We start from the raw sequence: 13,735 nt of genomic DNA, 5'->3' as shown, positions 1-13,735 counted from the left end.
TAACGTGGCCTTCACTTGAACAGAGCAATCATTATGTGTTTCATGTACTATTGAATTGGAGGAAAGTAAAGATAATTTGCCTGACGGAAGGTTAACCATTTCAAATGTATTTCTCACACTGTATTTATTCACACCATGTATTAGACAGGCCGGTTAAAAATTTAGGGACAACATATTCCCCATATCCATAAACATTGCTTTGCGGCAATTCGAAGCATGGTCCTTTAAATATCCATGCAATTAGAATTGTTAGGGTGTTGTAGTCTGTTGTGAGGCATATCCTTATTCAGTCAGTGTCTGTATGATAATTAGATTGGCAGGTCTGACGCTCTGACCCTGGCATGTCTCAGGAATACAGTGAACAGTAAGCATATAAAGTAACTGGCATGTGTGGTCCGTTTGCCTAAATCTGTCCTGACTATGCCAGACAGCTCTCATCCAGACAGCGTTATACGAGCGAAACAGTGCCAGTCGTGTGCCAGAACACATCCTGAAGGTGCGAGGAGGGTCACAGTTTCACATTGAGTTAAAGGGATTTGTGTGCCACACACTCCAGCACTGTCCCCTCAGTTCGTCATACTCTAAGGGGGTGTTCACTCATAGGGTTCTATTTGGTGCTTTGGGTATTTGGGACAGTGCCAATGTGAGAGATTTATTTGTTGAGAAGATGTGTTTCTCTGCCATTATAAAGACACACAAAGTTGTTTTGTCATTGACAACAGAGGGTTGATGCTATACCGCAATAGATTATTGTGTCTTGAGACATAGCGCTGAGTAATCCAAATTTAAAAACTGCCACATAAAACTGAGGTTGGTCTCAGTGGAACAAGAAGATAACCAATAACTCAAACAAATAATTGTATTCTTACCAAGCGTTTCCTCTCTTCTTCAACTGTGTTCAACAGTTGGGAAAATTCTTTGAACGACTGGGCTGGAACACATAAAACATTTTAACAGCATTATGTATTTTTCTTGTTTAAAAGGTTTTTTTTTTTTTAAATAAAGAGTTGAATCCAGACTACAGACACCACAAACACCCTTATTATATATGTATATGTTGCACTTACAGTTATTCTCTCATATATTTGTATTACAGTGCATTCACCTGTGACAGGGACTGGAAATCAGTAAATTATATCAATAAGCTTTGTCAAAAAACACCAGTAGAGACTCCCATGGCGTATCAAAGCATTCATGCTGTCTGACTGAACACATAAAGGATGATCACAATCTCGACCCATTCAGTACATCATGTTCCTCGTAATAAAGTAAAAATGCATGTGTACTGCCTGCATTCAGCGACAGTCTGGCAGATAAAAGGCAGATGCGTTTAGCTTACAGGCTCGTCTGGCAGAGTGCTGTGCGTTGGTGGCCTCACAGCTTCATTAAGCCCAGGGCCAGATAAGAGCTGGCCTCTGTTGGTCAGCACCTGTGTCACCCTTGTGTTCAGCCATTTAGCAGCAGTCCGAGTGGCTTTGCTTGCCAACACAGCAACATCATTATCAGCCATGGCAACCTGGCACTGGGGCAATGCATCATCTCAGACACTGTCCTTTTCCACAAAGCGTTTAGAGCCCTTAAAGGCAAGGGAGCAATGATTCTGTACCAGTAAACCTGTAGGCAGGTTTGGTGTAGGGTAGGGCTCCTAATAATGCTACATTCTCCTTTATCAAATGAATAACCCTTACAGGGGGTAAAGGGCATGGGTGGAACCACTGAAGGGGAAATATTAGATGCTTAAGACAGGAAATGGAAGCTAGAATGGGGTTACAGCCAGCATTTCATTCACTGGTTAAAATAAAAAAGCAGTGACTAATTTCTAGATGAACAGGGACAACTATGTTGCATAATGTGCTGACTATATATTTAATGGACCTTTGTTGAGGAATCTAATGGACTCAGAATCCATTAATATGGATGATTTTGAATATCCAACATGTCCCGTACGGTTAATCACAATGTTAACGGTGGCTTCAAACAAGTATCCCATCTTACTTCGAACTCCACTGGGGAAATAGAAGCATGACCTTAGGGGAACAAGACTTGTAACTTTTGGAACAATTAATATTTCTATAGCCACATCAATCTTGTTGTCAGATAGATTTCTGGATAACGGGTGGGAATGTGAATGTCACTGTAGGAAGTCATAGAATGAAATCAATAACAGGTCAGGTGAACCCGTCTGGTTCCACAGACAGGCTCCTGGTGCTCTGCTGGGTAGTAGGAGCATCAAAGTGAATTTCACTAAAGCTGCATCAAGAGGCAGGCTGGGGTTGGTGCAAGGGTCCAGCCATGTCAGTCAAAAAGCACAGTTTCATTGATGAACAGATTGATTTCAGCAAGCCATTATATTTCTCTCTTCTGATAGTGATTCTGGCCTTTTCGCTGGCAACTGGCAAGGGTTCACGAAGGCAATACCAAAGACTTTGAAAAAGTTTCTCTTTAAGCAAGGTGTTGAGAGGACTATTGTGTGATGTTCCCTCCAGTATTGACCATCGTTTTAGCCCTGTTTTGTGTATAAAGCTGCTGATTACAGCTACATCTTCTCAGTTTCATGCAGTCAATACAATGCTTTCCAACAAACTCCTGTGATGCTGTTATTGAGCCTGCTGTCGTGGCTGCCTCTACACTCTGCTTCATGACTATCTGGGCCAACAGAATAGCATAACAGGTGGACAGCTACATTTCCACTGTTCAAACAGAGATCAACAGTGTGTCTGATTGGGGCCAGTTGAGCGTTGTATCGCTGCAAATTGCAGAACGCTACATCATAATGAGGCTTGTTTTCAGGGAGTTTGGGGGTTGCATTGAACATAATTGCTGTTCCTTAAACACGTTCATTAGCAAGCTTCGGCTACAGCTTCATGTGAGAAATAGGAATGCTAGTTACAAACTCAGATGAATATTACAGTTTAAAGCGGATGGGTTCACATTCAGCACCCACACAGATGGACTGTGATTCAGCAGTCTCTAGGCCCACAGAGCAAGAGGCCTGGAGCTAAGCGGAGAATAATGAGTGGAGGAGAAATTAGGGAGAGTGAGAGTTGGGGTGAAAGGATGGGCAATGCAGAGATCTGTGCCCATTAGAGCCTTGAGAGGCTCTTCGTTCTCATCTGCTTTCATGATCCTGTTGGAGGCCGGGAGGTTTACACCTCCATTAATCTCTGACACACATCACAATTAGTCTCTTTGATCACTTAAAGGGATGAAGGGGAAAAAATGGCGGAGAAACATCATAAGCAAATCAATATCATTCATTATGCATGCAATACAGACGACAGCAAGATCTATACTCATGAAACCAGAATGCTTTTCCAGGAATTAGTATGCTTAAGTCTGTCTGAAAAACATTTCCTGATAATCCTGGTAGGGACCAACCCTTTTAACTGCTCTGCTCCATGTACAGTACTCATTGAAACATCACATGACTGTAACATCTCTGGTTGGTCTGGAGTGGTGGAGAGGCACAGTCGGCCATTCACTACCGAAAGAGTGGATAAACCAATACAGCACAGGATGAGCCTCCAGTGTTTCCCCTAGGTTGACAGCTTTGGGGGGGGGGGGGTAAGATAAATAACATAAGTAAAATAGCAAGCTTTAGACCTGTTTTATAGTAAAGGTAACCTTAAATGACTTTTTTTGTGATCGAGCGCTATATATATATATATATAAAAATAAATAAAAATATATTAAAAAAATAAAGATTTTTTTTTTTGGGGGGGGGGGAATTATTATTAACTTGACCTTCCAGGGGGGGCGGAGGGGGCCGTTGGGGGGGCGGGGCGCCCCCCTAATATAATGGTAGGGGAAACACTGAGCCTCCCTAGGGCACCTTTACGGAAATGCCAGAGAAAGGTCATCATTAAGATGACAACCCTGCCAATATGGGAGGGCAACAAAAGAAAGAGTGCGTGTATGTATGTATGTCTGTGTTTATATGCGTGTGTTTGTACCTGTGTGGGAGGGGACAGAGACCCTGGGCTTACTGGGACTTACCTATGTTAACCTCGTCGTCTGTCTCTGCATCGCCGATGCACTCAAACTGGAACTCCTGCAAGGACTGGGAAAACTTCTGGACAGCTGCAGAGAAGTCTGAACAAGAGAGAGGTGCTTAATGTTAGGTACTGTATGAAGCATGGCCAGGCGCACCACTCAGTTCTCTGTAATTAGGGTCAGGACAGGGCTCAATGGCCATAATTATACCTATATTATAAAACACCCTGCCATGTCATTTGCATATTACATACCATATATGAACTGAAATAGGTCAAAAGCGAAATAGTGTAATAGTGAAATAACCAACATTAAGCATGGGTATTTTTACATTTACATTTAGTCATTTAGCAGACGCTCTTATCCAGAGCGACTTACAGTAAGTACAGGGACATTCCCCCGAGGCAAGCAGGGTGAAGTGCCTTGCCCAAGGACACAAAGTCATGACCGGGAATCGAACTGGCAACCTTCAGATTACTAGCCCGATTCCCTCACTGCTCAGCCACCTGACTCCAGTATTTTTACTTCAGTACTATTTTTGCACAAAGGGCATGAATCACCTATAACTGCTTTGATTCAATGTTCCAGTATTATTCATTATAATTCATTATTACAAGTATACTGTTAACAGCTAACACTTACTATTCGACATGTAACCTACTTTAGACAGTACAACACAGCTTATTTCAAACTGTTCATTTACATTACATTTACATTTAGTCATTTATCAGACGCTCTGGATAAGAGCGTCTGACTTACAGTAAGTACAGGGACATTCCCCCGAGGCAAGTAGGGTGAAGTACCTTGCCCAAGGACACAACGTCAGTTGGCATGACCGGGAATCGAACTGGCAACCTTCGGATTACTAGCCCGATTCCCTCACCACTCAGCCACCTGACTCCCTCCATTTAACACCATCAGTGTTAACTCATGAGCGTGGAGCTATTTTTAAAATGTTGAAAACTTTTTAACGGTGTAACTCCACAATTCAGTACTACATAATACAATATATTTCTAATTTTTTTATGTGTTTACACAAAAAACTAGAAATTCACTTTAAATTGACTGTGTTGTACTGCCTAGTACACTGTGAAAAGTTGCTGTTGCCATGGCATGACAACTAGTCCAACAAGATCATAATTGAGTATCTGTCATATAGTTCACCATTAGGATACATTTGTGGAACAGCTGAAAATATGAAATAAAATGTGATGTTTGAGATTGAAGCCTACATCCCTGTCTCAAAGACACACATTTTACTTGTACTCACTACTGACAAAAACGAGTCACCAATTGTTTTCACTCTCTTTGACAGCCATGTCTTTAGTTCAAAGAATTTTGAACTTGAAAGGCTCTTGTCTGTTAAGCAAGATAAATGCAGACATTAGAGAAAATGTAGACAGGAAAAATTCTGAACTTTTGGTGTTCAGGCTCGATAGGGAGCTATTGTGGAGAAAAGTTTTGTCTGTTGATTTGTGGTTTCTATGGACAATAACCTACTATTCTTGTTTGTGGATTCTAGTCTGCTTTGGAAACTGCAAAAACCTACACACAATTTAGACAATGTAGGCTAAATTTGTTTGGCGATGAAAGGCTTTTCTGCTTACGTGTCATAAAAATATTTGTAAAGTATTTGAATATTTAGAATATATATTCATTGGAATACATTACTATAGCATTTGCTATCTTTAAAAGCACACAGATACAATACCATTACAGAAATAACCAAAAAAAAACTCAGTTTTTATTTTTTTCCTCAGAATAACCTCTACAGTATCTGGACAGATTAGGTCAAAGGGTTCTTGAATAGATGGGTATATATGTATTTTTCAACACTGCTGCACTTCGTACTATTGAGAGCTAGTAAATGGACTCTGCAGAAGATGTATGGTGTCAATGAAGTGCTCCTTACGTTCCTACCCTGGCTCCAAGGCTGCAGCTCTGAGATCGATACCTTGCTCCAGTTGTCAGCGCAGGCCACCAAGACCATCAATAATGCATAACCTTTTACCTCTGACACTCAACTGGGCTCAGCCCAGCTGTGGTGACCCGCTCCTTGCTTTCCAGTCCAATAATCCACCTTTTAATGTTTACTCTAAGACACTATGAACTGAAGAGGACATCCGTACATGGAATCATGGAAAATGTTTTGCAGCTTTAGAGCTCTATTTATTTAAAGAGGAGGACATATTTCCCCTGGTCCTGCACAGCTCACATTGTCCATTCCAAGCGACACTTTCAAAAGGCTACTTTCTCCCAGCACTCAAATCCACTCCATGTAGCTAACGGTATAGTGGAAGCTGGTGTACAGTATGACGCCATCCAGGCCCACAGGGCTTACCTGTCACTTTAGTAAGGTACGGTAGCTGTTTCCTATTCCTGCCTCTTTTCAGAGAAGCAGACGCCGTGTGTCACAACACACTCCATGCAGTTTGACGTCTATCTGCTTCATCTTATCTCTGGCCTCAGGATCACTGTGCTCAAAATATTCCACAGCGTTTCGTGTTTCTACCTTTGATCTCCAGATTTCAGCGATAATGAACCTAGGGCATATTCCATAGGACTACGACCGAGTGATTATTGTAATGAGCTGTTTGTATTTAAATTAAACGAACAAAGTCTTTAAAAAAAAACGGTTATTTCTCTGTAATCGTGACACCGAAACTGACATGCTGACAAATGCCTCATCGACGCATTTTGAAAATAAAACAAGAAATACAAATGCATAAGAATTGGCTCTTGGTGGTTTAAATGGGTCAGGGATGCATCTTCTGGAGCTGTCATCATATCACGTTGTGTTGTGTTGACTTACCAGATGTACAGCAAGTAGAGTGAGTCTGCACATGCGTCACCTCACATTTTCATGTTACAACACTATATGTACAGGGATGTAGTGGGGGCTAAACGCACGTAAACGCCGTTTACTCACCTCCTGAAATTCGGAAATAGCGTTTATCCACCTCTAAATTGCAAAAATTGCGTTTATCCACCTCTAAATAGCGTTTATGCGCGTTTACGCACATCTAAGTTCCCTGCGCCTCGTAGTCTATTCTGCCGTTGGAATAATCGGAAATAAATTTGGTGTAATTTTAACTCTCACTGCTGTAGAAAGTTAGTCTACTGTATACAAATAAACTTGGTATTAAAATGAACATGGCTTCAGTTTACCAAGCAATCAATATGCTAGGTAATGACAAACAGTGTTGGGAAAGTTCACTTTCTACATGAACTAGTTCAATTCATAGTTCAAACATTTTAAAATAAACTAGTTCAGTTCATAGTTAATAATTCTAAATGTTTAACTAAGTCCACAGCTCCAAACATTTCTTTCAATATGTTGCAAGCTATAATTGACATCTCTATCTGTCTGCAATACCGCTCTTGGCCTCTACGCAATTTGGCGCTCTCACACTTGCCAGGCATAGGGCTGAAACGTTCAGACTCAACACTGATGACAAAGATGTTCAAAAACAACAGAACGTTTTACGTTAAGGTTTATGTTTCTGGAAGACAATGTTCCCAACCAGCTGCATTCAGGGTCCAGCTGAGCTAGGCGTGCATACTACATTGAAGTTCCCTGTTATGTTTTTTTTTGTTTTTTTTTCAAAATTCCCAAAATTCCCGAGCCAAAATTCCCGTGGAAACTTTCCGGAAATTTACCGGAAACTTTCCGCCCCTTTGCAACCCTAATATGTATCTTATTGCCACCCATGGGATCCACAAGGAGGGACGTCATGTGTTATTGTGTTTTAGTTGTGTAATATAAGTTACACAACTTCTGTAATGAGTGACTAACATAATGCACCGTTAGAGTGTAGGCCTAGGGGCCTACTGCATGTCATGAAGTGCTACACTGATCATGTTTGGCTTGTTAGAAGGCAGAGGATACTTACAAAAACAGACAAGCACAGGTTTGTTCAATCCCTTCTTTTTTGTAGTTTAATTTCACACAGCAGAGTGCAGCATGCTCCAGTCTGTTGTGGAATCTGAACAATGTTTGTGAGCACTTCAGCTATATATACAGTGTAGTCTAACGTATAATTAGCTAGCCTAATCATGAGGTGCAGCATTTGTCACAGCAGGTATGAAGAGAAGGTAGAACTGGAGGAACACGGTTCTTAATGAACCTACTGTAAAATAATAGACTTTCAGCTTAATTATTATGGTGTCAACAACTCAAACCCTATAAGAACAAGAACTCCTATGGACTCAAGCCTGGTCTAAAAGCATAGACATATATATGTCTATGTATACAATGCCTAAAAGTATCACATACAGATTCTCTTTTTCCATTGGATAGAAATGTTCATTCTAGATCTGCTGGCAGGCCCACCATACACCTCTTAAAGGAGCAAGGTAATGGATGACTTCACATGCACCTGAGGCATTTTTAAATGCTGTCTATGTCTAAAAGAGTGTCGACTCTAACCGCTAGTCGACAAATAACCATTGTCCTCTGAGTAGACGCTATATCTTGTCTCCATGGCAACCATATACCACTGCACTCCCTCAAATGAAAATTGATGACCATTTATAAACTAAACCAGAAGCAAAAATGTTTATTAAAGTGGGGAACATCACCAGCCTGGAGCTTCCGACATGTTTTTTAGAAGCAGCAGCTCTATTACAGCAAACAGGGAAGATGGTAGGTCAGATCGTGGGTCTAATTAACAATTCATCTTTTTTCTAATCTATCTATTTTCATTAATGTCTTTGTTGCATTGAGAATTTTTTTTTCTGAGATTGTCTATTGTCTACCCATAAAATAACATCTGTATTGTATAAAAATGCAATCTTATAGCTCCATGAGTAATCCTCAGATATCATATCTTGGCATCGAGACAATACTGATTTGTGAGAAAAAAGGCCTTCAAAGGGAAACACTTCTCTACTACTAGCTTAACGAGAGACAGGGAATCTTTTTGATGCAGCCGTAGGTGTTCTCTGTCGCTTTGATTCCATTTGGAGGGCTTGCCGACAGGGGAGCATGATGCTCCAGGTAAGACCTCTTTCTCCTGCTCACGGTGACGTCTGCCCGTCAGCCACCCAGCAGGGAAGACCCTGTATCTACCTGAGGAGAGCTAACCAGATTGGCCCCAGTACTCCCCAAGCATACCAATCTTCTGGCTCATGCTGACAGAAGCTACCTGAATATATTACCCTGTTGCCAACTTTTTCTTTCTCTCTTAGACTTGCTACACACCCCATTCAAAGACAAAGAGTAACTCAAAATGGTACTTGCTCAACCCCCTTTACCCTTTTTCTACAGCATCAGAGAGCTACAAAGCAGATCATAACAGTAATATGAAACATGAACTACCTTCAGACCACGTTGTAGTCATTATTGGCTGTACTGTTTACTATATATATTTTTTACCTGCATATAGTAGATTTACAACAAATAAATCACTGTCATATTGTGAGGTCAGCTGTGGTTGAATGCAATCATGTTCACAACTAAATACAAACATTTACAACAGTAGTCATAACTTTTATGTTAAAAGCTAAGTATTTATGTTTATATTAAGTTTGTTAGGGTGGGGACACACTTTGAAAAGCCAGTATGAAAAACAGCTCATGAAACACAAGTGTGGACTGACCACGCACCACTTTCCGAACTGTTCGTCTCAGAGTGCACTTGAGAGAGTACTAAAATGTTCACGTGCAAGCAAATGGTCTTGGTCGGCCTTGCTTAAGTGTCTAGATAAATCAGTAAGAGAAACACGGTGCCTCTTATTTATCATTCATTGATTTAACAAAGGAGACAGTTACAGCAACTGATTTCAAGGACCTTGGATTAAGGGAGGCTCTCAGCCCAATAATACAGAGAATGTGTTCTAACTTTACAGTGAGCTATTGATGAGAATGAACCTCAGCTAAACTGGTGTCTCAAATAGACAAAACCCACTTACACAAGCGGGTTCATAAAACCAAACATTGTACATTTCCACACATTTTAGAAGTACCAAAGTGATGTTCAACTGCAAGCAGTTCTGTGTTTTTAACATTCACTCATTTGAAGAGACAACGAGCAACATGAGGATCTCATATATACCTGGCAGCCTGGTTTTAGGGACTACAAAAGGCACCCAGCCGTGATTCCCAATGCTAAACCTGACTACAATAATAACGTTCTTTGGGTTAGGCATCTTGTTCCTTAAAGAATATGTCAGATTGATAGTGTTATAAAAATGAGAATAAAGTGGAATACAGAAACAACACACCTCATCTACACAACTGTGTCACAAGGCGTATTAGTCACAGCCCTTACCAATACTTGTTCATGTTAGAAATGTGTAGGAGTGTGTGAGTGAGTTTTTGGGACCTTGTATTATCCACAACAATATGGTGCAATATTATAGATTTGGGGCCTGAGATACATGGTCCAAATAATATTTGGAATGATACACTGGGAAATCCTAATTCGCAATGTTGCTTCTTATTCAAAGGACATGGATTTGTCTATCTCACTTGAATTTGGTTCATACAATATATATAATATGTGAGCAGCTGGGAGGCTCAGACCACAATGAGAAGGACAATAAAGCATAGAATATTACCAATGGCCTTATATTGCTTCCCTGGCAGAGACAGCATGTCTACCCCATGCTTAGTTACCAATCCAATGAGAGGTCCTTCAAAGTGTGAATGGGACATAGAAAAGGTAGAATCTTTGCAACAAAAAGTCACTGTGCTTCCATGTATCATATTCAATTACTGTGACACAGAGAACAGTATGCAAATTATATCACAGATCATTTTTAAAGGGGTATAACTTACGGAATGGAAACACACAAACAAACAGAATAATGTCATACCAACTGTTATCTAAAAAGGGACAGAGGATGCTTACACAAGCATGTTTACGGCACATTTCCTGTGGCTGAACCCTGGGACATCATCATTACTCACTCAAACAAACATGCAGAGTTCCCAAAGCTATGAGATATCACTTTGACAACAAGCACGCACATCACAAATGAAACTATACAAAATCTCAAAGATACTCTCATTACACAAAACATTCTCCTTAAAAATACCAAGATTTCTGTATATTATATATACATATAACCTTTTGTATATTTATATTATATTTATATGCACTCTGGACCTACGTCAAAATGACACAGCATTAAACCCAGCACTCATTGGCGACAGTCCTAATCCCAACTACACTAGACAGTGAGCAGCGCTGCTTGATTCAAACCAAGCCGTTCTATTCTAAAATGTTGTTACTAGACACTACAAAGACTCCTTTTCCAATTTTATAGGCCCTGTCTGAACCACAGCAGGAATTTCTACACAGTTGTAGGAGATTGAGAATAGGATAATGAGTAATACCTCAGCACCAAATGTCCACACATAACAGCTAGTGAGACTGAAAACATAACAATCACATTTTACCTGTAACACTTAAAGGTCTCAACAATTAACAGTAACCTCAGTAAATGTATGTTGATACGTGGCTTTTGCCAAGAGTCCTCACTGGTCAAATACATGTATTCAACTTTCTGTCTCCTTTGAAACATATCGGTTGGAAAACTCAAGAGTCATGTAGACATAACAGGACTAGTTGGTGTAGCAGACTGTCTATAACACCACTGTACTGTATGACAACTGCACAGTAGGTTATGGGTGAGGTCTTCATCAGCACAATTGCCTACTGCGTAACCAGACTTAATGTTCTAGGCCATCCATCTGTCTGTCTTACTGTTGTAAATGATACTATATGAGTGGTTTTAATGGTAATGGATCTGATGGCAAAGTGTCTGGGGCTCTTACTAATGAAGTGTCTGAACTCCTATCTGATGGAGGTTGTATAGTCATACAGGATACAGACCTCTTACGAATTACTCCAGGGTATTCACCTGCTAAGGTAGCCTAAAGATGAGTGATAATAGTGCAATTACAATCTAATTGAAACTCATGAGCGTAAGCTGATTTGCTACATTACCCATTGCAATATGATTGATCTTAGACATATGAATGGCTGTAATTATTCAGCAATGAAACTGATTTGAACTGAAATCAGCTAACGGAATGCATCATTGCCTGTAAAGAACATTCAGCTAAAGTGTGATTTTTATTAATTCACAATATGGATCCGAGAATTCCTCGAACTGAAAATTCAAAGACCTGAGTAGGTATCTGCCGCTTTAACATGGTTGATAAGGCTATCGATGCAGATGTATCTCAGGTAGCCTCCAGCTACAAGCCAAGTCCGCATCATTCAAAAAGAAGACCACCAGGCCACAACTAGCCTACTGTACTTACTTTTCAGCGCTGTGATTAACGTGTTTCCGTCTTTTATAAGTTCTTTGATGAATTTATTTGTCCGGTCCAACTCTATTTCGTGGCATTTCAGACGTTCTCTGAAATCAGGGCTATCCAGAAAAGAATCGCTGAACTCCAATGTAGGTAGCCCCATTGTGAACTAAAGAAGTTCAGTGCCCCTAACTTGCACAGTAGCTAACGCAATCAATGTTTCGAGAAAGAGAACATGAAGGATTTCCGTTAGAAATAAATGGCAGTTTTCATTGTGCGATGTCGCCCCTGATATTCGAAGTTAAAGTTTATAACTTGTCCTCCCCTTTCCTCAAACTTCCGACGTGTGATCAGTCCTGAGCAACGTTCTTCGGTATGGCGTCAATTTTAAATGACTAGTGATTGTCTGACTCCTACTGGTTAGTTTAGGATGTGTAGGTTAATGGGTAGGCTCAGAGGGTTGGCAGGTCACCAAATTACCATGAAATGAAGAAATAAAGAACAGACGCATTGAATCGCTATAAACACCTAAAAAAACGATCAAAAAACTCAAAATCCAATGATCTCATAAAAATGTTAAGATTGTGTAAGACTATACATTAATCCTGAAACGTACAAACCATAGTGTATAAAACGTTTAGAAATATTACTTTTTACCAACGTACAGACAGACAAGAAGATCTCTTCCTTTCTTCCTTGAGCCAGCATATGGAATAGACCAACTAACTTCAGCAGTAGGCTATAAGTCCCAGACAGCTTACCAACATAGTTTATTTCAGATTTTTGAAAAACAACGTTTAAAACAAAGACATTTTTTTAAGACAGACACAAGACAGTAAGCACTGTGGCAGGCATTATATGTAATTATGCATTCTGAAAGATCATGCTGGAACTAATGAGGGTGTGGGGATGCTGAGCTCTGAATTAATACCTTGGTAAATGGTGGTAATTAGACTTGAGCCTAATTGGAGCCAGAGGAATCAGTCACATACAGTACATGGAAGAAAGAAGGATAATGATGATGATGTCAAACTCCAAATGAGCATTTAGTTGGCACAGACTGGAATTCCTCTCTTAAAACAGGCCCAGTTGTGATGAGCATCCTGTCCCTGTATCTTTTGAGGTCTGTATGTGAACTTGCACTTTGTCAAGTTGAAAGACTACATTGCAGGGCTGAACATTTTGGTGTGCTGGCAAGGGAGATGATGCAAGAAAGACAGCTATATAGACCGTTTGTCATCACCATGGATGCAGGTTAACATGAGCTAAGAATGTTTGGAACCACATTTTGTTCCCTGAAGTGCAATGACCGGCTAGAATAAAGCTTTTCCGAATATGTAAAGTGTAAATACAGTCCTTTTGATGCACCCATACTAGATCAGATTCTAATCTCCAAATCACCACGGAACAAAGAATGGTCTGACGATAAAGTCATTTCCAACAAAGACAGCACTGAGTAGCACAATAACATTGTGTT

General features: G+C 40.3%; 1 protein-coding gene across 4 annotated transcripts in view; it reads right to left on the bottom strand.

The window, feature by feature from the left end:
* Nucleotides 1-12,617, bottom strand: part of LOC134028805 (rho GTPase-activating protein 42) — a 37,310-nt gene extending 24,693 nt beyond the window's left edge. For all 4 annotated transcript variants that reach the window (XM_062472628.1, XM_062472629.1, XM_062472630.1 and 1 more), the window contains exons 1-3: nucleotides 12,268-12,617; nucleotides 3,997-4,092; nucleotides 870-931 (exon numbers count right to left, since the gene is read on the bottom strand). In XM_062472628.1, the coding sequence (XP_062328612.1) occupies nucleotides 870-931; nucleotides 3,997-4,092; nucleotides 12,268-12,421 (312 nt within the window). In that variant the 5' untranslated portion in view covers nucleotides 12,422-12,617. The remainder of the gene's footprint in view (nucleotides 1-869; nucleotides 932-3,996; nucleotides 4,093-12,267) is intronic.
* Between the last annotated feature and the right edge of the window lie 1,118 nt (nucleotides 12,618-13,735).

This window comes from Osmerus eperlanus, chromosome 11 (genome assembly GCF_963692335.1).
Source record: "Osmerus eperlanus chromosome 11, fOsmEpe2.1, whole genome shotgun sequence".
In the NCBI taxonomy this organism is placed as follows: Eukaryota; Metazoa; Chordata; class Actinopteri; order Osmeriformes; family Osmeridae; genus Osmerus; species Osmerus eperlanus.
The sequence above is the reverse complement of the archived record's forward strand: the minus strand, read 5'-3'. Positions and strand labels throughout refer to the sequence as shown.